Source organism: Cetorhinus maximus, chromosome 8, assembly GCF_964194155.1.
Source record: "Cetorhinus maximus chromosome 8, sCetMax3.hap1.1, whole genome shotgun sequence".
NCBI classification, from domain to species: Eukaryota; Metazoa; Chordata; class Chondrichthyes; order Lamniformes; family Cetorhinidae; genus Cetorhinus; species Cetorhinus maximus.
Window position 1 is genome coordinate 114,805,945 of NC_135886.1, and position 25,255 is coordinate 114,831,199.

General features: G+C 47.4%; 1 protein-coding gene across 1 annotated transcript in view; it reads left to right on the plus strand.

Moving 5' to 3' along the window:
- tenm1 (teneurin transmembrane protein 1) overlaps positions 1-25,255 on the plus strand; it is a 1,283,715-nt gene that overhangs the window by 978,289 nt on the left and 280,171 nt on the right. Inside the window, exon 6 of the mRNA XM_078547452.1 lies at positions 19,344-19,508. Coding sequence (XP_078403578.1) covers positions 19,344-19,508 — 165 coding nt within the window. The remainder of the gene's footprint in view (positions 1-19,343; positions 19,509-25,255) is intronic.

The following is a 25,255-nucleotide window of genomic DNA, read 5'->3' on the forward strand; positions in this document are numbered from 1 at the left end:
CATTGGCGCCAAAGGCCCTCCAGTACTTTGCCAAAGTGTCCATTCTTAAATAAGAACAGGAAATGCTGGAAATGCTCAGCAGGTTCATTCTTAATGTGCAAGTTTAGGCAGTGATGTTAAGTGTCAGTGGGTTGTTCAATCAAGCTTAATCTAATTCTCCCAACACATTTCCCAATATCAGACAATAATTTCTAAAATGATTATTTATTCATTCACGGTATGCAAAGACAGCATTTATTTCCCACCCCAAATTGCCATTGAGAAAGTGGTGGTGAGCTGCCTTGATCTGTTGTAAGTCATGTAGTGTTACTCTGAGGGAGGGAGTCCCAGGTTTTTAATCCAGCGACACTGGAACGTAAAATGGCGCGTGATGACGTCGGGCGTGCGTCCTGACGTCACCGCATACCTTCACGATGTTTCACTAGGCGGGCACGCTATGAGGAAGAGGCGCGCCCACCATTATTTAACGGGCCAGTTAAGTCCCTTGCGGGACCAATTGCCTTTGGTTTTATGTAGCCCGTGCGATTTTCAGGGCGTCACACAGGCAGGCGGGTAGGCCACTTTTTCAAAAACCTCATCCACGGGCGGGATACGAGGGGTGAATGGGCTCGCTAATGTGAGTTGTTAGTACTTTAGCTAACAGCTTGCTGCTGCTTGCTTGTGTAAACAGGACAACTTCATTTCGCTTCAGAGCTGCTTTGACAGAAATAAGAGGCTTCAGTTCAGGACTCCGGAGGAGTCACAACACTTGGGGCCTTCCAGGTATCAGACAGCCTTCCCTTACCCTGGGAATAGGAATTGTAGTCTCTGCTGGAGGCACCTCCTCTGAGGTGGAAAAGAGGGCCAGAAGGGGGAGGAGGCTAGGTGTCTCTATTCAGCCTGCAGAGGAGCTGCCTGTGGGAGGACAGATGCAGGCACAAGGGGTGCAGGGCCAACAGGAAGTCCAAGGCGGAAGGGACCGCAGAAGACGCCACTATCTTGCTGCTAGGGTTTACAGGCGGCGATGCAGCTACCTCAATATGCATGAGGTGCAATGCTGAAGGAGGCTCTGCCACTCGAAGGAGACCATGACCTCCATCTGTCAGATGACCGGCCCTGAGATCAGCTCCAACAGTGTGTGGGTGGACACCTCATGCCAGTGGTGCTGAAGGTCATAGTGGCCCTCAACTTCTATGCCTCCTGCTCTTTCCGGGGATCGGTGGGTGATCTTTGTGGATTCTCCCAATCAGCTGTCCATAGTTGTATCAAGCTGGTGACAGACGCTCTGTTCAGGCGTGCATTGACTTTCATTCACTACCGTATGGACGAGGTCAGCCAGACAGAGCGAGCCAGAGGCTTTGCTGCGATTGCTGGGTTCCCCCGTGTCCAGGGTGCAATCGATTACACACATGTGGCCATCAAGGCACCAGCAGGTGAGCCCGGTGCCTTTGTCAACAGGAAGGCCTTCCACTCCATGAACATGCAGTTAGTGTGTGACCATAGGATGCTGATTCTGCAAGTCTGTGCAAGGTACACAGGCAGCTGCCATGATGCTTACATCCTGAGACACTCTCAGGTGCCGGGGCTCTTCAGTGCTCCAGCCTGACTGGATGGATGGCTGCTGGGTGACAAGGGCTATCCCCTCAAAAGGTGGCTCATGACGCCTCTCCGCCATCCAAAAACAGAGGCCGAGCAGCGGTACAATAGGAGCCACGCCTCCACAAGTGCAGTGGTAGAGAGAACCATCAGTGTTCTTATGAAGCACTTCCGATGCCTGGACCGTTCAGGGGGTGCACTCCAATAGCCCCCAGATCGTGTGTCACTGATAGTGGTTGCATGCTGCGCTCCCCACAATCTGGCTCTGGAAAGTGGGGACGCAGTGAAGGAAGAAGATGTTGACGCAGCGACTCTGGCAGCAGACGATGAGACCAATAGTGAGTCTAAGGACAAGCACGCTCAGGAGAACACTGAGGGGATAGATGCTGATCTGGGCAACCTCCAGGGAGGCAGGGACACCCAGGAGGCTTTGATCCAACACTCCTTCAGCTAGTCTATCAAAGATGAACCACCACCATATGCCAGGGCTGCAGGCTCCGTACTCGATACCTGACAGGAACATTTGCTTGGTGAACAACATGCACTATGTACCATTTCAATAAATTTCAATGACAAACAAATCACTCATAACATCCAGGGTTACCCTTCACCTGCAGAACTAATGAAGCACCGAGAGGCTTGTTGAACAGAAACACATTTAATGCTGTGGTTCCTGGCATACATAATACAAATTAAACGGAAAGTTGTTATCCATCACAGCTACTAATAATTAACGTAAAATTGGGGGAAAAAAATATCACCAGTGATAAGCCCGTGTCGTGCTTAAGGTGCCATAAGTTTTCGTTTGCGGGTGCTCCATCTGGGTGCTCCCCCCTCGCTGGCACTGGCATTGGAGACAGCCTGCTCACTCTGCTGTCCTGTTGGTTTTGATGACCTTGGTGGGCGTCCTCTGGCCCGTGGAGCCTGTGCTGGCCCTGCCTTGGAGGGAGCAGCCAGTGCCACGGCTGGCATCTCCCCAGTCGCTGCAGCTTCACTGGATGCCACCGTCACTGGCAGAGGGGCTGAGGAGCTGCTGCCATCATCCGGAGCACCTGGAGAGGAGTCTGCAGGGACAACAAGCAGCTCATGCGCCAATGTCAGGTCGCTTTGGACCTCCCTGCTCACCATTGATGGATGGGCACCTAGTTGGGATACTGGGCGCCCAATCCATCTCACACACTGGCAGTGACCACCTGAGACCATTGCCAGTATGAGGGCTTGCAGGTCCGAACACATCCCCAGGAAGCCCTGATTCAGCTCCTGGAGGAGCCTCTCCATGAGAGTCGCCGCTCTCTCCATGGAGGAGGCATTGCGCTCGGCCATGAGGGTCATTGCATTGCTCATGCTCTGCACAGACTCCTCCACAACGGAAACTATGACACGCATTCGCTCATGTATCTCCGCCAGATCCTCCCACACATCCTGCTGTACTTTCAGCAACTGCTGCCTCAGGGACGACTCCAGAGGCCCATCATCAGCTGTCGACTGAGCATGTTCCTGGTTCCCAGCAGCCCTCCGACTGCTGGCGCCCTGGGCACTCTCTGCCTCCGCCTAAACCTCAAGCGAGTGTGAAGTGGCCTCACCGCTGTGCACCGAGATACTATCTGATGATCTAATGCCCACTGAGATGCTGGTATCTGTGCTGGTGCCTGCCTGACTGAGAGGGTGTGATGCTGCCGCGTTTCCTCTGTGTCTGCTGGGGTGAGAAGGGGGCCTTCAAGCTCCTGACCCCAACAGGCTTCTGGTGAGCCTTAAAGCAAGAACAAGGACATGTCATTGGTTGAAGTTGTTACACTGTTACTGTGCATGCCTGGCACCCGGATCAGGGTGCCCTCGTCTTTCCATTATCAATGGGGATTCCTTGTTCGAGGCTCACATCAATATAGAGACAATAGTGGAATGGTTGCTATTACAGACATTCTGACCTCAGTGTATTGCACTCTAACTCCCTGTGACACCCTAACCTCACCGCGGCTGATTGACCTCGGCGCATGGCGCCTCTCCAGCTCCAGGGCCTCCTGATTCTATCTGGTCAAGATTAAAAGGTGGGGCGTTCCTCCGCCAGTCCACAACCATTCAGCATTATTATGGGATGTCTTCTCCTGAAAGGACACAGGAGCATTGATCAGTCCACCCTGTACCTGCGCTGCCATTGCAGCCTGGCCAACCCTACCTGGGGAATACCTCGCAGGGCTCAGCCGATTTGTGACATTGGAGCCGCAAGACACTGACCCCAAGCAGTCAGGGCTCAACGCCCTTGACCAGATGCTGCCTCATTGACATTTGCCACTCACACTGTAAGAGCTCTGAGGTCCGGTATGGGGGGAGGAGGGTGGCCACTCCTAACTGCTGTGCTAAGTGACCCATGCCGACGCGATACTCACCCTTACCGATCGCAGGAGATCATTGAACCCCTTATGGCGCTGCACCCATGTGCCCCTCACCACATCATGGGAGCTCACCCTGGATGCCACCTCCTCCCAGGCATTTTTGGTGAGGTGGGGGTGGCCTCCTCCTCCCGTCCCTGGGGACAAGTATATCTCGTGCTGCCACCTCCTCCAGGAGGGCAGTGAGACACTCGTCAGAAAAACGCGGGTCCGACTGCTCCGCCGACCTGCCCTCCCGCCTGCCGTGTTCAGCACTGAGGTTCTCCATAACAAGGGTCGTCCGCTCAATGGCAGCCTTCACATGGCTGCCGCAGCCACTTTTGAATCGGCTGCCGGGTCGCCATTGGATCCGACGGACATTGAGCTCCCATCCCCAGCAGCCCCTTCTCGCTAATGCTGCAGTCGCGCATTGGCCTTAATTGGCTCGCCCGCGTAAAATGGCGGTGAGGAGCCGATCTCAGGCGGCAGTCGGATTCCTGCCCCCCCAACTCCCGCCGAGCCTGCCCGACCAATGTAAAATCCTGGCCATAGTTCCAATTCGGCATGGCGTGTAACTTGAGAGGAACTTGCAGGTGGCATTATTCCCATTTGCCTATTGCCCTTGTTCTTCCAGGTAGTAGAGCTCGCAGGTTTGGAAGGAGCTGTCAAAAAAACGTTGGCGAGTTACTGCCAACTGTATATTTTGTAAATGGTGCATTTACATGCCCGAGGGCCCTTCTCTCACTCTTTGAGGAGAAAGGGCACCTGCAGGGAGGCTGAGGTGCCCCATCCCCTTCTCATGTAGCCACTGCGGAAGATCTCAGGCCAATCTGCTAAACCAGGGTCTCCATGGCGTCTGCAATTCTCCCCATGGAGACTTCCACGCACTTGCATGTTGGAGCTATGACATCAGGCAGACAGACTCCTCTGCCTCTCGTGCTACTCTGTTGATGGTCTCTGACACCTCTGCCTGATGTTCCTCTGCATCCTTTGATACTCCAACATCTTCTCCATGGCCACTTCCAGAGGCTGGTCATCTGACTCTGACTTAGCAGAGGCCTATTCTCCAGTTGTCCACTGAGTGCCAGAGATCTTAGCTGTCAATGCCTCCTCCTGTTGTCGACATGTATCTGTGTGAGTGTGAGCTCGACTCTAAGCTAGATATATGAGCCACCGAGGTGTGTGTCTCTGGGCTGGTAGAGGTGCAGGTCAATGCTGTGATGGCTGTGCAGGCGTGAAGTAGTCCTCTTCCTCCTCCGAGGTGTCCTCGGGGCTGGGGCTTACTTCTGGTGTGAGTCTGGCCTTATCCTCTTCCTGCTGGCACCTCGAATGGAGAGAAGAGAGAATGTATGACTGCCTAGGCCGCCTCCATGCGTAAATCCCCTTTTAGGTCAATATTCAGCTCCACTTCACTTTTTACTACCCTTGTACAATATATATGCCTATAGAAGACTTTTGGATTCATTTTTATTTTAGCTGCCAGTCTCTTCTCATGACCTATCTTTGCTTCTCTGATTTGTTTATTTTTCAATTCTCCTCTGAACCTTTCATATTGAGCATGATTTCAATTTTATTATCTGCCTGATGACAAGGCAGGTCCCTTTAACAGTAAACCAGGACAAGCTTCAGAATGAATTGAAAGCAGATGATGCTCATTGAAGCCTGTACTTAAGAGCTGGGTTTCCCCCCACCCGACCCCACAGTGAGTGAGCTTTGCTGTGGATAGGGAAAGAATCCAGAAGAGTAGAGTGGAAACTGGTATTTGTACTGAACTATAGTTTAGCAATAAAACAGTAATTTTTCACAGGATTCACAGGATATCTTCTGCTGCCAGATTCAGTGAATGGATATCCACCTATTAAACATCTGTCATATGCACCTTTTTCCTACTGCAACATATTCTCTATCTCATTTGCCATCCAGGGAGCTCTGGATTTGTTTAGCCTAACTTTCCCCCCTTGTAGGAAGGTATCTTGATTGTACCTAAATTATCTCCTCTTGTTCAGTTACAGTTTTCTCCGCCAATCTTTCGATTCCAATTTACCTGAGCCAAATCTGTCCTTGTCCCTCATTGACATTTTCCCCGCACCAATCAGTTATTTTTACTCAGGATTGCTGCTTGCCTTTTTCCGTTGCCAACCTAAACCTTGTGAAAGAATGATCACTGTCCCCTAAATGTTTCCCTACTGACACTTGACCCACTTAATTTGCAGGAACACTGTGGGCGGAATTTTACACCGGTGGGATTTTACGGTCTCTCTCCAAATTCAGAGACACTTTACCTCTGCCTGATTATGTTTGTTCATGTGAAGAAATGACTGAGCTATTTTCCTCGTAGCAGTTTTAAGTAAAGAAAACAATCAATAATCTGAAAAGATAAAAGTTGGCTTTTCCACATTTTCTATCAATTCCAAAGGCAAACTTCCTCAGCTGTTTCTATTTTGAGTTTGTCAGATTGAGACAAAAGATTCTTGTCTGGTCTTGAGCCATCGCTACCAATTCAGCTTTTGTTCTATCAAATGATTAAAATACAAGCTACAATATACAAACTAACAAATGCCTCCCTCATGTATGATAGTGTAGTGGTTTTGGTACAATAAATTATCTTCTAGTCCATAAAACCTAGAGGTCTTGAGTTCGAATGATCACCAATATTTAAGGTGAATCAGTTTCTTGTTAATTTGTGAATGAATTCTATAGTCAATGTGTAGATCTTTAACATCTTCTCTAACTTACATGTAACTAAATAATTCAATCTTTAATTTGGTCAAACATTCACTCACCTTTTGGGTAATGTAACATTTATACAAGGCTCTCTCTTAAGCTTTCAGCATTGGCTCAGTTTCTGAATCAGAAAATTGAGGGTTGAAGTATTGCTCCGAAAACCTACTTTGTGGGTTAGCTAGACACCATATTACTATGTTAATGGCTGGGGGTCTATTTGTTCTTCTTTCATACTATGGTAACTTCTTAAAAACATATATTTATATATATGTACTTTTTGTTTCCATGCTGACACATATCCACTTTGCCTTGATATTGGTGCACATTGCAAAACTCATTGGGCACACAGATGGAAAAAATTAGAGGGAATATTGATTCAAAGTCAATATTGAATATCCAGGGCCACACCCTCCTGACTATGTATTATGCACTGGGGTGGCCACCCTTTGGTGGGAAGGGACATACCCAAGGAATCTGGAATGGGATGAAGCAATTATAGAGCCCAGGCTGATTCATTCCTACATAAACAAAGGGTTTTAAGTTACTTTAGGATGATTTTCTCTATCCAGTGGAATCCAGGCTGATAATCAGTTAAAATTGCCCATGGGATTTAACCACCAAACTCTACTCTTCTCCAGGGGTTCTCAATTTTAAACTGCTGTTCTGAGCAAGCAAGAGAGCCACCAACTGGAAACTGATGTTATCCTTCTTTAGATATGCAAATTTGTCTCTAATGACATAATGGTTGCCCACAGTGTCCACTCCCTTAGAGTGCTCCTTGCCAGGCCCCACAAGGAAAGTTCAGTCCTCTCCAATACCGCGGGAACCTCTTCGACTCCGTCCCTCCAACCTTTTTGAGTGCTGGGATCTTTTCCTGTGCAGCTGAGGCCCATAACTCATGGTGGGGGGTCGGGTTGGTGCACTTCACTACCCACCTTACCCCCACCAACCAGCCAGACTGCTGGTCTGAGTTAGAATCAGGGTACTTGTCTATCATTTTATATTAGGGCAGAATTTTGACCGGACCACTTCTTGGCATGTCATTTTGAAGAGCTTTTTAGTGTAACAATTTTCCAAATGTTAGAGGTTTCCATGCAGGCATTTGCGTCAGTTTAGTTGATATAATAAAATGTGACATTAATAGCATTTTATAAAAGGTAAATGATGCAGCTTATGTGTGAGAAAGAAAAAACAAAGACTTGGATTTATGTATTGCTTTTCATGATGTTCCAAAGTGGTTTACAGACAATGAAGTGTTTTTGAAGTGTAATCACTAGGGAGGTCTTGTGGCATAATGGTAGTGACCCTTCTTCTGCCCAGAAGTTCCAGGTTCAAATCCCATGCCAGGACTTGATGGCCACAGAAGGTGCATTCATAACTTGGCCAAACAGGTTGATTTATCAGCCTGTAAATCCTTCCAATATGCCTGATGGCAGGCAGTAAGAATGGGAAATTTTCCTGGTCGGCCATACTGCAGAAAGCAATGGCAAACCACTGCAGTGCTTTGCCAAGCATAATCATGGACCAATCCAATGGAAATCCATGGTCATTGCCAACACCCTCTAAGGGCATGGTACCTGGAGGAGGAATCACTGTTCTAATATAACGAATTATGGCAGTCAATTCAACGCAAGGTCCCATAAACACCAATGAGATAATCAAATAATCTGTTTTAGTTGGTTGAGAGATAAATATTAACAAAGACATTAGAAAGAAATCATCTGCTTTTCGTCAAAATAGTGCCACAGGGTCTTTTGCATCCACCTGAGAGGGCATGAAGCTGGGGCCTCAATTTAACATGTTATGATCCTTGACCAAACCCCCAATTTATTGGTAAGATCCAGTTGGGAACCAATAATGTTTTGTTTCAAATAGACCAAGTCTGAGATTCAAGACACTAGCTAATAGAATAAAGCCACAAGATTTTGAACAAACAAAAATAAACTTTCACTACACAAGGTCAGAAAGATAAAATAATTTACAATATCTATCTTATATCCTAACATTCAGGGTAAGTACGAAGTACATGTGAATTAACAGACGAACTGTGGTTGGACTCACCACAGTACACAACAAATGATGGGTGCAACCAAGACAGAGTCCATGGATTTCTCAACAGCCCACCCAGGCTTCAGTAAATATTGTGAGTCAACCGATCTCACCGAAATTCTGCCTCTCTCATAAGGGATTCCCATCTTCACCTTTGAAGATCTTGGAATTCTATCCAAAGGTCACTCCAACTCAGACGGCATCAAGGATGGCCTACCTCACAGGGTTTCAGTCTTGTCTCCCGAGATTCCGATTCCCTGGATTCCCAAGTATGTACTCAAGCACCAACTCACTAGCACGTGTGACCAAAGAATGTAAAATTTGCAGAACTGCACATGTGCAAAAGCTTTGAGATTCACCGAGAGTTGAAGTTCCCGAATTCCACTGTCAACTCCGAGGTAAGTTGACTTTCGTAACGCACAACACATCCCAAAAATGTCACTTTAGACAGTGCATTTCTCCATCAGTTCTGTACTGTAGATTTTGTGCTAAAGTCTTTGGAGCAATACTTCAACTCTCTCAATGTCCTGATTCAGAGGTGAGAAAATTGAGGCAATGCTGCAAGCTTAAGCAAGAGCCTTGTATAAATGATACATTACCCAAAAGAAGTGTGTGCTTGGCCGAATTAAGGATTAAATTATTTAGTTACGTGCAAGTTACAGAAGGTATTAAAGATTCTAAACATGGACTATAGTATTCATAAACATATTGGATAAGAAACTGATTCACCTTAAATATTAAATATAATATTCAAGAGGACATAGACAAGCTAATGGAATGGACGGACACATGGCAGATGAAATTTAATGCAAATAAACGTAAACTGATATATTTTGGCAGGAAGAATGGGGAAAGGCAATATAAAATCATGGATACAATTTTAAACTTGTGCGGGAACTGGTGGTATGTGTGCACAAACCATTGAAGGTATCAGAACAAGTTGAAAATGTGGTTTAAAAAATGACATCGCATTTATAAATAGAGGTAGAGAATACAAAAACAAGGAAGCTACGGTGAAATTTTATAAAAACACTGGTTCAGCCCCAACTGGAGTATTGTGTCCAATTCTGGGTGCCACACATTAGGAAGAATGTGGAGGCACTGAAGAGGATGCAGAGATGATTTACAAGAATGGTTCCAGGAATGAGAGACTTCAGTTACGCAGATAGATTGGAGAAGCTGGGGTTGTCCTCTTTAGAGAAGAGAAGGTTGAGAGGAGATTTGGGCCAGAATCTTCAGGTTGGCGTGTGGGGGCGGCCCCGCTCGCCTACACGTAAAATGATGCGAGGTGACATGGGCGTATGTACTGACGTCACCCCATGTCATTCCGATCTTCAGGTCGGCGGGCACGCACCAGAGTCGGCTGCGCGCCCACCGAACTGTCAAAGGCCTGTTAAGGCCATTTAAATATCAATTTAAATACTTAACTGAGCTGCCCACCCAAGGTTGGTGCAGAGCCCAGGCGGCCTTCACATTTATCATGAAACCTCATCCACGGGCGGGATGAGATTTCATGAAGGCTTTTAAAGTTTAATAAAATGTTTCAATAAAATTCATTGACATGTCCCAGCTCGTGACACTGACACATGAAGGGACATGTCTTAATTTTCTTTTAATTAAAATTTTTAGAAATCAAACTAATCTCCCTGAAGCAGCTCTGTGCCTCAGGGAGATTTCTGCTCTCCCTCGTGCGCATGCGCAAAAGAGCGCAGGCCCCGACTCAGCCCACTCCCCTCCGCCTGCACAGGGAGTGCTCAGCGCTTCCAAGTGCACATCACGCTGGATGGGCCTTAATTGGCCCGCCCATGTAAAATGGCAGCGCGCAGCCAATTGTGGGTGGTGATCAGCTGCGTGCCCGCTCCCGCCCAACTCCCCTGACAGGGAGAAAATTCTCCCCTTGATAGAGATGTTCAAAATCATGATGAGTATGGACAGAGTAAATAGGGAGACATTGCTCCAGGAAGGATGGAGAACCAGAGGACACTGATTTAAGGCGATTGGCAAAAAACCTGAAGTGGAATGAGGGAAAAAATTGTTTTACAAAGCAAGTAGTTAGGATCTGGAATGCGTTGCCTGAGGGTGTGGTGGTGGCAGATTCAATCCTGAGTTTCAAAGAGGAATTGGATAATTATCTGAAGTGAGAAAATTTTCAGGGCTATGGAGAAAGGTGGGAGAGTGGGATTGGCCGAGTTGCTCCCTCAGAGCTGGCATGGAAATGGTAGAACAAATGCCCTCCTTCCATGCTGTTATCATTCTGTGATTACATTTTTGAGTGAGAAATCACAAATACACTTGATTTTGTTGCTATGGGTTTTCAGCTGTATGTAGCCTGCCCTGGGTGGAGCACAAAGAGAACAATCCCATAACATACCCGTTACGGAGGCTGGAATTTCCTGGCCCCATTGGCATTGGGCGTCATGGTGGGTGGGGGGTGGAGGGGGGGGTGACAATATGGCCAAAGGTTTGCGATCATTCGCTCCACCCATCAATGGTGGGTCATGTTTCCCACCGACGCACGTCGGGAATGTCATTTTAATACATTTGCATCTAATTATAAAGTCCTGCTCACTGGAATCATCCGCCAACATCAAATTTACAGCCCACGTCTATGTGACTTCAGAACGGCGTGCTTCACGACTGCCTTTAAAAGGTGTGCACTTGGCGACCTAAACTTCGTGGGGAACTAGGAGGTGAGCGCACGCAATCTTGAACTGAGCTCGTGAACCTCACCCATAGGACATTAAGGAAGAGGAGCACGCATTCACAGGGGGGCACAGGTTAGTCGCTTTTTACTGGCTGGCATTCCGTGCAATGCCGGGGCAAGGACTCCAGTACAGGTCAGCTTGGGGTGGGCGTCAGGGGAGTGCAAGGCAGCACAGACTAAAGGAAGTACTCAAGCACATGCCAGGAAGGGGCGGGGGGTGGGGGTGGGGTGAGGGGGGATAGTGTGGTGAGGGAAGCGGCCACACACTTGGAAAAGCTTGTTAAAAGTGAGCATTCTTATGCAGCTGAGACCGTTCAGCTGCAGCTCCATTGACATGCTTGGATTCAGGCCTCTGAAGCTTTTCTGCCCACTCAAGCAACGCAGAAGCATGAAAGTGCCACCAAATGCTCCAGAACTTTTCACCCCTCAGGCGCAGACTGCAAATTAATGTGCATTTTAGGGAGCAGCAGAGCAATTGGCCGACTGGGCAAGTTGTACAATCCCTTGCAAAAGGTGGGCATGGTGCAGTCGCTGGTGGAGACGCTCACAGCCCCTTGCAATGTCTTTAATAAGATTTGGGCCAGTATCCATAAAGGTTCAAGCTAACAGTGCAGCTTCACAGACAGGGTTAGGAGAATGCCTGTGCCTGAGCTGAGAGCACAGCACGCAGTCCAGTGGCTGAAGCTGCTGCCAATCGGTCAAGTGGACTGGGGCAGATGTGGGTGGGGTTTGGGAAAGTCAATGAGCACACTACACACTGGCTATCCAAGTGGTGGTCAGCACTCTCCTGCGTGTGTGTAGGGGTCTTCAAACTTAACCAAGAGAGGTTCTTAGGACACCTATGCTAGTCCACGCATCTCTTTCTTTGATCCTGCAGCAGGAGAACATCAGGATCATGGAGCCTGGTGATTTAGCGGTCTGCCTCATGGTTTACAGGGAGCAGAGAAGAAGAAGAGAGTGGTGGATGTGCTGGCTCGGCAAAGGGAGGAGCGCCTCCCTCAAGATGAAGGGGCGGCAGAGCCTGCTGCACACACAGATGAAGATAAACAGAGAGCCATCACTTGTAGGTGTTTCACTAGACCCAGGGTCTATAGACGGCACCTGTCATTCCTGCAGATGACAGAGAACCAGTGTCGCCGAAGACTGCACATGTCTAGGGAACTGGTCGGTTACAATTGCCACAGGATTTGGGGACATGGAGGGTGTCCACTGCCAGTAGCCATGAAAGTGACAGTGGCACTCAAATTTTATGCCAGAGGCTCCCTCCAGGGCTCCACAGATGACCTGTGTGGGATCTCGCAAGCCTCCACACACAAGGAGGTCACAGACACTATCTTCACCAAGGCACAGAACTTTGAGCATTTTGCCCGAGATCAGGAAAGCCAGGAAGCAAGAGCACTGGGATATGCACTGCTCTGTGGTTTTCCACAGGTCCAGGGTGCCATCAACTACACTCATGTGACACTTAGATCTCCGTGGCAACAAGCTGTCAACTACGTCAACCACAAGGGCTTCCACTCGCTTAATGTTCAACAGGTGTGCGATCACCACATATTCATCCTACAGGTCTGCGCACGACTCCCAGGAAGCATCCATGGCTCCTACATCCTTAGCCGGTCTCAGATCCCTGATACTTTGCAGGGTCCAGAGAAGCTGAAGGCTTGGCTGCCAGGGACAAGGGATACTCACAGAGGACGTGGCTGAGGACACCTGTGCAACGCCCTCGGACTGCAGCAGAGCGACAATATAACGAGGCTCACGCTGCCACCCGGACTTTGGTGGAGCAAACCATTGGCATATTGAAAATGAGGTTCCAGTGGCTTAACAGGTCCAGTGGTGCACAGCAATACAGTCCCCAGTAGGTGTCATGCATCATCGTCGCTTGCTGCACACTCCACAACCTGGAACTGCAACGAGGAGAGGACCTGGCTGAGGAGGAGATGGATGAGCTTCTCATATCCTCTGATGAGGAGGACGTCAAAAGGGATGATGATGATGAGATCCTTGAAAGCAAGGAAGCTGCCGTTGAGGCCATGACACTGGCCAGACGAGGCAGGTGCATTCAGGAGGCTCTCATGGCTGCAAGATTCATGGAGGATGATGACAAGATGCAGTGGGAACAGTCCTGACATCCATCAGGAGTACAGCATCACCAGTCAAAGATGTTGAAGAGATGGGAGGCCAGCCCCACCTCAAAGCTGCTGAGAGCACACAGAGTGTGACGGAACTCTGTGATGCTTGCTCACGCCATTCTGGCAGCAATGACACCATCGAGGCACAGGCATCAGTAATGTGTCCATTGAGTGTGAGGCAAGACCATCACTTTGGTCTGAAGGTTAAACACTGTGCAGGGAAGAGGACCTGAACTAAGACACCTGCCTTTATCTTGTGCAGGAACCAAGGTTTCACATCTGAATGATACAAACACTGTTCATCATAACAAGGAGCCATAGGCAAGGGGACATTCTTGGGAGTTTATTTGCAATAGCGAACATTAAGTACATGTAATTAACACCCATGCCCAGGCTGTGCAACTTTACAGCTGACCCCATTCTGTGTCTGAAAGTGACGATGGTTGATGAGAAGAAACCAGCTCCCAAGAAGGGAGGCAAGAAAGCCTTAAAGAAACCGGTAGCAAAGGGCGGCAAGAAGCGACGAAAGTCGAGGAAGGAGTTACACCATCTACATCTACAAAGTGATGAAGCAGGTTCACCCCAACACCAGCATCTCCTCCAAGGCCATGAGCATCATGAATTCTTTTGTGATCGATATTTTCGAGCGCATCGCAGGTGAGGCTTCCCGCCTGGCCCATTACAACAAGCGCAGCACCATCAGCTCCCGGGAGATCCAGACCGCCGTGCGCCTGCTGCTGCCCGGGGAACTGGCCAAGCACGCCGTGTCGGAAGGGACAAAGGCGGTTACCAAGTACACCAGCTCCAAGTAAAACCCCAGAACTGACTGAAAAACACGTTTACAGCTGACCTAACAACACCGTCAACAACGAACCCATTGCTCACTTTCCATTGTGGGATCTTGCTGTGCGAAACTATTGCGGCATTTGCCTACGCAGGGGGCCGCAGTTCAAAGATGTTCCACCAAAACCCGATAAAGGGCGAGATGAATGTAAATGAAAGGATGGATAAAACAAACGCACTTAGACTTGTCCTGTGATGACACTCTTCAGACTGAAGTTCAGTGTCTCCCTGTTCCCCAGGCTGTTTTAGAAGCGTCAATCCTGAGTGCAAGTGGAAATTGAACCTGCTCACTAGAGGTCAGCAGTTACTGCACCAGCAAATTCGCTTCAATTCTCTCCCCCCCTCACCCCGGCCAGCAGCGACCAACAAAACATTTACAGCTGACCTGACTTAGGGGCTATGCTTAATTTATCCCTTATTTTGTTAATTTAGTTAATTGTTTTAATTCTACAAGAGTTACATCTTCTTAACCTTCCTAATCCTACTGCTACATCTTGGTGCTCCCCTGACACCCACAGCAGAGGTGAAGGCAGCCTGCTGACTGCTGCGCCCTGTCTGTGATGATCTTGGTGGGCGTCCTCTCTTTCAGGTTTGTGCTGTGTGGCAGTGGCACTCTCCTTGGCCTGTGGAGCTGGAGCCGCTGGGATCACAGGAAGAGGAGATTTAAATGGGCTGGACACTCCCGGAGTCACTTGGGCGGATGGCCCCAGGGTGTGCACTTGCTGATCCTCCTCCCTATCGGTGCCCGAGGGCCCCTGCCTGATTCCTTGAGGAGAAGGGGAAGCGGGAGTGAGATTGGGCTGCCTTGCACCCCTCTTGTGTTGACACTGTTGGAGGCCACCTATGGCATCAGCAATGCAGTTCAGTCCACAAAGCAGTGCAGGTGCGATGTCCTGGACCAAGGACTCCAAGGCAGCTGCCTTTCTACCAGTGTTGGCCTCGGTGCATTGGCATGCCGGTACTATCACCTCAGACCAAGGCAAACAGGCTCCTCCATCGTGGCTTGCAATTTGAGGAGTGCAGCGGACATCCCTTCCTGATGTTCCCGAGCTTGCCTTTGAAGCTCCAGCAACCGAGTCCAGAGGCTCCTCATCTGACTCACTCAGCAGATTTCTGGCCTCCAGCAGTCCTTCTAGTACTGGAACCCTGGGATACCCCTGCCACTGTCTGCTGTGCATCAGACAGTGCGATGTGCTCACCAGATTGTGACCCCCGAGGCTACTCTGGAACTAGGCCCATTGAGGTGTGTGGCTCTGTGCTGGTGGAGGGTGAGGGTGAGTGTTTGATGGGTCTTCAATTAGCGTGTCATTAGATTCTTCTTTCAAGGTGTCTTCAGGGCTTGAGTTGAGGACCTGGGTTGTGGATCCCCTCAGCTGCTTCCCAGATATACCTGAGAAAGCAAGGAGAGGTAATTAGTTAAAAGCAAAATACTGCGGATGCTGGAAATCTAAAACAAAAACAGAAAATGCTGGGAAAATCTCAGCAGGCCTGGCCGCATCTATGGAGAGAGAAACAGAGTTAACGTTTCGAGTCTGTCTGACCCTTCTTCAGAGCTTCAGAGAGATAGCTAGTGCATGGCAGGGGTCTGCAGAACAGGGGAACTGAGTCACAGTATGGTTGTCTGATGGATGTTGCACTGATGGATCGTCACTTGGTTGAGCACTGCTGACTTCACCATCGGCACGGGAATGGTCCAGAACATTGCCATCCAGCTGGATGTCTCTATTTTCAAAGTCTATGAGGACCGTGATGTCAGGCATTCCTCCACCAGTCTGTGACCAGCCCTTTTGTTGTGTGCCAGCTTGTCCTGCATGAAGAGAGGTGGAGAGGGTAAGCAGGATGCCCGCCAGGCCACATGAGGAGGATGCCTGGCAAGTGTGGTAGCGAGCGGTGCCGTGAATGGGATGAGAACACGCTCCGCAGGGCAGATGAAGGGGTGTGTGAGAGAGTGAATGGTGATGCCCCTTGAACTGGCAGTGAGTGAGATCCCCATGGATGTGTGATGGGTTTGAGTGTGTGTGAGTGGGGAGTGATGAGAAGAGTGACTTACCCTGGCACAACAGAGATCATTCATCCTCTTTCAGCACTAGGTGGCTGTCCTCTTTTGCAGGGTGTTGGCGCTGACCATCGCTGCCACCGCCTCTCATGCTGCATTGGTGACCTTGCTTGCTGGTCTTCACCCACAGCAGGGGTACAGGACTTCACAGCAGGCCTCCACTGCATCCAGTAGGCACCAGAGGGAGGCGTCGCTAAATTTGGCAGCATGTTTCGCCCCTTTGGCAGCCATGCCTTTTTAGCAGCTTCCGATCCCTTCGAGAGAGCTAGCTCTGTGCAGGGGCACCCTTTAAATAAGGCGCCTGATTACTGAAGGCCTGAGGTGATTGCGGGGCAGGTGAATCAGAGGCCAGCCCATCAGACATCCAGCATGTTTCCCGGGAATGCATTATTTATGAGACAGGACGCCGGGACTGGGACGATACAGAAAACCCACCATTGCGGTCAGTGGGTAAACATCCCTCCTGCTACCGCATTTTGGGGTGGAATAGTCCTAGGTTTGCACGGAGTCTTTCCACTGCCTAACTTAACGGAAGGAAATCAGGCAATCTCCATGATAAGCTTGTGATTCTTTTCCCCAAGTTTCTCCTGTGCTCCACCAGACAGTACACATCTAAATTGACCCTACCCTGTCATATCATGGACTGAGCTGTGTTGCTCTGGATAATGTATATGCCAAATTAGAAACAGCCGACAAGCATCCACAGAAGAGCTAACAGTTCAAAACCCACACCAACAATAAGCTTATGACATGTGAAGACAAAGAATTAGATTGAAAATGATGTGCGGGCTCAATATAAGCTAATCCGCAAGTATACCCAACATTCAATCACTTTTATTGCTGGGGGAAAGCCCTAAAGTACACAAAATCACTATTTGTAGCAGAGATGGATTTATAAATCACTAAAGGGAAAAAGTGAAGAAATGAAATTTATTTTCTAATTAAGTCTGGAGCATACCCCTTTCCAGAAAACTTTGTTTCTCAGCACTTTATTTGTCATATTTTACAACGCTTTGGAGCCTGATGTAATTCTGCTTTTCAAGCCAAAAATAAAATTTCTTGGGAGGGTTACAAATATTTTAAATCTAAAATTGAAACACTGATCTTGGTAAAGTAAAGGGAATAATCATTTATTGAAAAAATAACCAGTGCAACCAGCTCTGTAGAAATCTTCGTATAAGACCATGGCAAGCTATATCCCAGAAGGTTCATGTCAGATTTTTGTTTTAAATCAAAGTTTTTTTTTTCTTTTGGCAGCTTAAGTAATTTATATAATTGATCTCGGGACAAACATAATAAATATAAATGTGACTCAGAAACAACCAGCTCACTTTAAAACTTTCTGCCTCAAGTTCATGTGCAACCTACAGTGGGAGAAAACAGTGCTCATTTCTGATAGGTTCTAGTCTCACTTTCCAAACAGTTGGATTGGCTGAAATATTCAAGTCCCACCCTTCAGCCTATTGGGATTGATTAATATTCCCAAGCTCCGTTCTATTTGAAAAAGTTGCCTTATGAAATTAAGTTTCTTATGTTCCCTTACGAAATGTTAAATTGTACTTGGGCTGGAATGCTAATAGCTGGCAGCTTTGGATAAGGTTTAGTGTTTTTGAACATATGTTGTGATGAAGTAGGAAATTATTCTAACCATGCAAGCGTTAAGTCACCCAACCATTTGTTCCATGTGTACTGAATCATTTTGATGTCACTGGTATTATCGATGTGTATGGTAATATGTATGTGTGATTTTTTTTCAGATTAATTTGTCCCTCTTGAGTTAATTTACCTTAATCTGACATGTCTTATTATCCTGAAACCAGTAAAAAACAAATCAGATAAACATGGATCTTTAGATGCCAGCAAAATTAGGCTTGAGATATTCTTAATCAGTTTCTTTGCTAAGTGCTTTGTGGTGCCAGACAAACCAACACTCTTGTTGCCCAACTTTTGTTCTATCCTAAGTAACTCTTTCATCGAGGTATTGGCCCTTGCTGAGATGCAGTTCCACACGCACTGACCTTTGGTACTTCACCCGAGCAACCATCCTCATGTGACAGACTAAACAATGGCTATTGTCCGACTATTCAATCATAGATGGCATCGCAGACAGCCAGCCAGTCACAACTACCACACATGTCCTTTTCCAGTAGGGGCCATTCAATAGCAGTCAGCAAAAGGAATCCTGGCTGGTTTGTCTCTTTCAAGCCAAATCATAGCCAATTGAGATCAATTAGTTTAGCACAGTCCAGGAATTGAATGAAAGTCTATATGACAAACTTGTACATCAGATGGTGTATATTTAGCCATTAGGTAATCGGGCAAGATTCATCCTTTAAATAAGGATTCAGAGTATCGCTCATATTTTAAGTAATGTGTTAAATACTTAAGAGTGTTATCATTTATGCTATTTGCACTAAAAATTGTCAGATGAATAGAGTTGAGAAATGCTATAACCAATATGCTAGGAAACAAATGGTTCATTTGTATCTCCATGTAAACAAGACCTCTGGTGCGGAGATACAATACAAAGTGCCCCCTTTCAATGATTCATTTCGCTTTGTGATTAGGGCAAGTGATTTGTTGCAGCAAGTGACTTATCCCTTACACCTGCTTAGAAATTAGCATTTGCACACCCTCTGGGAGTTATTTATGCAAAATTGTGGCACCCAAGCAGCAAATTGCACCACACATAGTGAGTGTAAAAACTTGCTGGATCTGTCACCGATGTTCCCACTGTGCCAAGTCACTTGCCATGTTTATGAAACTGAAAATAAGGTAGATGAAAGGCTGAAAATCCATTAAAAATGTGTCCTAATTGTTTCATTTTGTTGAGTAGCATTGAATTGATTGCGGGATCTATAGATATGAATAAAAACTGCCTGTTGGTTTTACAGCAGTGCACCTGTTTGGCCTGACCTGGCAGCTGCAGCCAGTACATGGACAACTCTACGAGAATGGGGGAAGCAAATCTTTCACTGGGCTGGAAAACCTGGATACCACTTCATCACCCATGGGCGGAAAAGGTTCAGACAAAGATGACATGAAAGGAGGTCTTGGAGGTAGCTGTGCACTTAATGAACCTTAAAGATGAGTGGAATCACAGTTTAACTCCCTAGTCAACCTTTGCGCTTACAAAAAAAGAGCTCTGGTTTTATTAGGGAATTAGTGCTATTTATAAAGCTGTAAAACTGACATTGTGTAAACATGCTGCTGCCCTGGTCATTAGCTCCATGTCAACAAAACACCAAAATTAATGTCAATAAGCACCAGAGATAATTAATTTTATAAAAGGAAGATTTGTTATTGCTTCTCTGAAAGTACACAACTATTTAGATGTTACAGATATTTCTGGCAGAAAGAGATAGGAAGAAAAAACTCGCGCGTCATCTCATAAAACTTAGATTAGGCAGTGCTTAATGGACCAGGGAATTAAAGCTGTCATAATGTGATTTAGGGGAGAAAGGGTAGAACTAATCTGCCCAGTCACTTAGGCATTTGTATCATCTGTTCCCTGTGTAAGTGAGATGGTAAATTATGGTTTCACTCCTGCAGTAGCAGGTTAGACAGACACTCAGGTCACAATTAAACATGATACCTCAAACATAGAGTGCCTGACTAATTATAGTGAGTTGATTGCCATACAAATGATGCGTTTCCGTACAAATTCTGTAAATGGAGAGCATTAGTGGTGAACATGGATTGAAATACAGACTGATAGATAGTGTGTTCAACAGGTTGACGTGATACGTCTAGTGCGTAAGTGAAGAGAGTTAACATGCTTTCTGCTTTTTTGAGCTAGTTTGCTCCTCATTTTCAGACTACACAACTGGCTAGCAGCAGTGTGAAAAAGAGAGCCAAATGTGTAAGTCTCTCCTTGTCAGTACACAGTCTCTCCACTGGCAAGGCCTCAGCTGTGCCTCCCTGTGGTGACACCTGGAAACTGAAGCTTCAGAGGAAGTCTGAGGAGATTTAGCCCGCAGACATGCAGTGTGCAGGCCCACTGGCATGTGAACACGCCCTAGCACTCATGAACCAAGCTCCCAGCAATGGTGAATAGCCCCACTGACTGCGGATATTTCAGGAGAGTTGAAGGATAAGGAATCAAACCGTGGCAAAACAATCTGGAGTGGAGTCCAAAGGCAGACTAATGTCTAAATATGTCATCTTTCCAGCAACTCCTGCAGACCGGTGTCAAATGTAGTGCTTTGTATTCCTTTGGTCCCAACTAGGGAGGTCGAGAGGGGTACCAAGACATTTGGGCAGCCTGTGGCCTCCATAAATTTTGCCCAGGCTTGTGCCCTGGAGAGAACACTCCTGTTTCACTGCAGAGCGTTAACATAGCACGGGAGACAGCATTTATGAGTGATAAGCCCAACTTGACTGGAGTAAAAAATGGGAGCTATGGGCTGTATCTGACAATGGGGGGGACCAGCATGTCCCACTGGCCAGCCACTGACTAGTAAGGTGCTGACCTGCCACAGTCCATCTGCTTCAATGGGTGCATGAAGCTTACAGTTTCTATCTAACAAGTGAACAGAATCCATTGCACCAGGTAAACAAACAAAAGCAAAGAAAGATGATGCCAACTCTCTGGGCTGGTGTCGGGCATCATGGCAGGTGTGAGCAGACAATATGGCGGGAAAGCCAAAATCGGTTACACGAGAAACCAATTTGCAATCGTCTGCTCCGCCCGTCAATGGCAGACCGCTTTTCTCACCGCCACACATTTGAGAACATCATTGTGATACATCTGCATATCATTATAAGCCCAGCTTGTCAGAATGAACCGAGCACATCGGCGTGATTGCATGCTGACATGTTTCACAACTGTACATGAGCAACGCACACCTGGTGAGCCGTACATGGCTCAGAACTCCAAGGGTTGTTTGCCTACCTGGCTTCAGGCAGCGCTCACGGTCATCAGCACCAGGCTTTGCAGGCAGCACCACATTACTTTTAGGGGAGTTTATGGACAGACTAGCCATAAGGCGGGAGTAGCTTTTCAACAGCTGCAGGGCTAGGGCTTACTTGGAGAAGTGGCTTCCAGTAAGGGAAGAGGCTGCAGGGTGATGGCTGTACTAGGGAAGTCCCAGTGTGTGTGGGAGAGCACATGTTGATCTGTGCAAGTGGCCTCAAGATGGTGAGGGCTGAGGAGCAGTCTGCAGAGGAGATGATGCCAGACAAGAGGGTGTGTGTGAGAGAGTGATTGGTGATGTCCCTTGAGCTGGCAGTGAGGTGCCAGTGAATGTGTGATGGGCTTGAGTGTGAGTTTAAAGTGATGAGATGGTTGCCTTACCCTGGCATCACAGATGAGATCATTCACCCTCTTTCTGCATTGGATGGCCAACCTCTTCTGTGCAGCATTGGCACTGACCACCACTGCCACCGCCTCCCAAGTTGGACTGGTGAGATTGCTGGACATCCTGTGGAAAGCGGGGGTGGAGGACATCATGACGGGCCTCCAAAAGGCATCCAAGGCAACCATGGCTGACAAGGGAAGTCAGGGACAGCATAAAAGCTAAAGAGAAAGCATACAATGCGGCGAAGAGCAGTGGGAAACCAGGGGATTGGGAAGCCTACAAAGACCAACAGAGGACAACTAAAAAAGAAATAAGGAGGGAGAAGATTAAATATGAAGGTAAACTAGCCAGTAATATAAAAGAAGATTGCAAGAGTTTTTTAAGATATATAATGGGTAAGAGAGAGGCAAAAGTGGACATTGGGCCGCTGGAAAATGACGCTGGAGAAGTAGTAGTGGGGAAGAAAGAAATGGCGGAGGAACTAAATAAGTACTTTGCGTCAGTCTTCACGGTGGAAGACAAGAGTAACATCCCCAAAGTTCAAGAGAGTCGGGGGGCAGAGGTGAGTATGGTGGCCATTACCAAGGAGAAAGTGCTAGGAAAACTGAAAGGTCTGAAGGTGGATAAATCACCTGGACCAGATGGATTACACCCCAGAGTTCTGAAGGAGATAGCTTAAGAGATAGTGGAGGCGTTAGTGGTGATCTTTCAGGAATCACTCGAGTCAGGGAGGGTCCCAGAGGACTGGAAAATCGCTAATGTAACCCCCCTGTTTAAGAAGGGAGTGAGGCAAAAGACGGGAAATTACAGGCCGATTAGCCTTACCTCAGTCGTTGGTAAGATCTTAGCGTCCATTATTAAGGATGAGATTTCAGAATACTTGGAAGTGCATGATAAAATAGGGCAAAGTCAGCATGGTTTCATCAAGGGGAGGTCATGCCTGACAAATCTATTAGAATTCTTTGAGGAGGTAACGAGTAGGTTAGACAAAGGAGAGCCAATGGATGTTATCTACTTGGACTTCCAGAAGGCCTTTGACAAGGTGCCGCACAGGAGGCTGCTCAGTAAGATAAGAGCCCATGGTGTTAGAGGCAAGGTACTAGCATGGATAGAAGATTGGCTGTCTGGCAGGAGGCAGAGAGTGGGGATAAGGGGGTCCTTCTCAGGATGGCGGCCAGTAACTAGTGGAGTTCCACAGGGGTCAGTGTTGGGACCACAACTTTTCACTTTATACATTAATGTTCTAGATGAAGGAATTGAGGGCATCCTGGCTAAGTTTACAGATGACACAAAGATAGGTAGAGGGACAGGTAGTATTGAGGTGGCGGGGAGGCTGCAGAAGGATTTGGACAGGTTAGGAGAATGGGCAAAGAAGCGGCAGATGGAATACAACGTGGGGAAGTGTGAGGTCATGCACTTTGGTAGGAAGAATAGAGGCATAGACTATTTTCTAAATGGGGAGAGAATTCAGAAATCTGGAGTGCAAAGGGACTTGAGAGTCCTAGTCCAGGATTCTCTTAAAGTTAACTTGCAGGTTGAGTCGGTAGTTAGGAAGGCAAATGCAATGTTGGCATTTATTTCGAGAGGACTAGAATATAAAAGCAGGGATGTGCTGCTAAGGCTTTATAAGGCTCTGGTCAGACCACATTTAGAATATTGTGAGCAATTTTGGGCCCCGTATCTCAGGAAGGATGTGCTGGCCCTGGAGAGGGTCCAGAGGAGGTTCATGAGAACAATCCCTGGAATGAAAGGCTTAACATATGAGGAACATTTGAGGACTCTGGGTCTATAGTTGATGGAGTTTAGAAGGATGAGGGGGGATCTGATTGAAACTTACAGAATACTGAAAGGCCTGGATAGAGTGGATGTGGGGAAGATGTTTCTTTTAGTAGGAGAGACTAGGACCCGAGGGCACAGCCTCAGAGTAAAGGGAAGACCTTTTAGAACAGAGATGAGGAGAAACTTCTTTAGCCAGAGAGTGGTGAATCTATGGAATTCATTGCCACAGAATGCTGTGGAGGCCAGGTCATTGAGTGTATTTAAGACGGAGATAGATAGGTTCTTGATTGGTAAGGGGATCAAAGGTTGCGGGGAGAAGACGGGAGAATGGGGTTGAGAAACTTATCAGCCATGATTGAATGGCGGAGCAGACTCGATGGGCCAAATGGCCTAATTTCTGCTCCTATGTCTTATGGTCTAAATGGCTTTCAGGGCCATGTCTTCACTGCAGCAGTCCTGGGCTGCAAGCATTCAGAACTGTATGGGTGACTGCAGTTTAGATAGGGCGCCCCGGGTGAGGAAACAGTGAGGTAGTGGCATGGCGGGCAATTCAGGGGCCGCCCGCCAGTGAGACGGCATGTTTCCCGTGGCTGCATGATTAATGAGCTAGGATCGGGATGAAACAGCATGAAAAGCCGTCATTGCGCCCAGTGGGTACAACATTCTTTTTCCCACCCGCTACTGCTCTTCGTGCAAAACAGGGATGATTCCGGCCTTTGGTTGGCAGGCTGGAACTGTGTGCATGGGATTGACAGATGGATTGATAATGCATGGAAGACAGTTGTAATTGAAATGGAACTTGATAGGCTGAACGTTGACATAGCTTCCCTACGAAAGAACGGATCACTGAGAGAAACACTTCACACTTTCATCTGGCAGGGGAAGAGTTCAGAGGAAATGCATGATCAAGGTATAGGTTTCGCTGTAAGGAACTCTGCACTCTCGAAGACAGAGCACACCAAAAATAGTTCAAAACATATTCTCCCCACTCACCTCTCAACTTAAACAGGACCAGTTATCCTCATGAGTACCTTTACTCCAACGGTTTGTTCCACTTCACAGGTGAAAAACCAGTTCTATGAGGAGTTTGACATTTCTATCAGCAGAATCCCAAAGTCAGAACATATTTATCAACTGGGGTATTTCAACACAAGAGTGGGTGCGGACCATGAGGCATAGCCTCCTGCCTCGGACATCATGATCTGGGAAAGATAAATGAGAATAGACAGAGACTTTTTGAGGTTATGAGATTTGTGTAACTAACATTTTCTTTCAGAACAAATCATGCCACAAGATGTCCTGGAGACATCCAAGATCAGTGCATTGGCACCAGCTGGACCTGATCATCACCAGATTTGACTCTCTGAACAGCATTCTCAACACTCACAGCTAGCACAGTGCTGACTGTGATACAGATCACCCCCTGGTGTGCACCAGAGTTAGGATGCAACACCTGAAGTTTTTTTCATTCAAAGCAGAAAGCCCTTGTATCAATGTCAGCCATAATGTCTAACCAGATAATACCAACATTTCCTTGACTCAATTGAATAGGCGCTCTCCAGTGTTCCTAGACAGAGTGTAAAGGTGAGATGGAACATACTTCAGGACACCATCTACAATATCACACTCAACATATGGGAAGTAAAAATAGAAAAATGCTGACTGATTCAAGACAATCGGCACTGAAGGAACCTGGCATTGAAGCCAAGTGGTCCGCTCTCATTAAT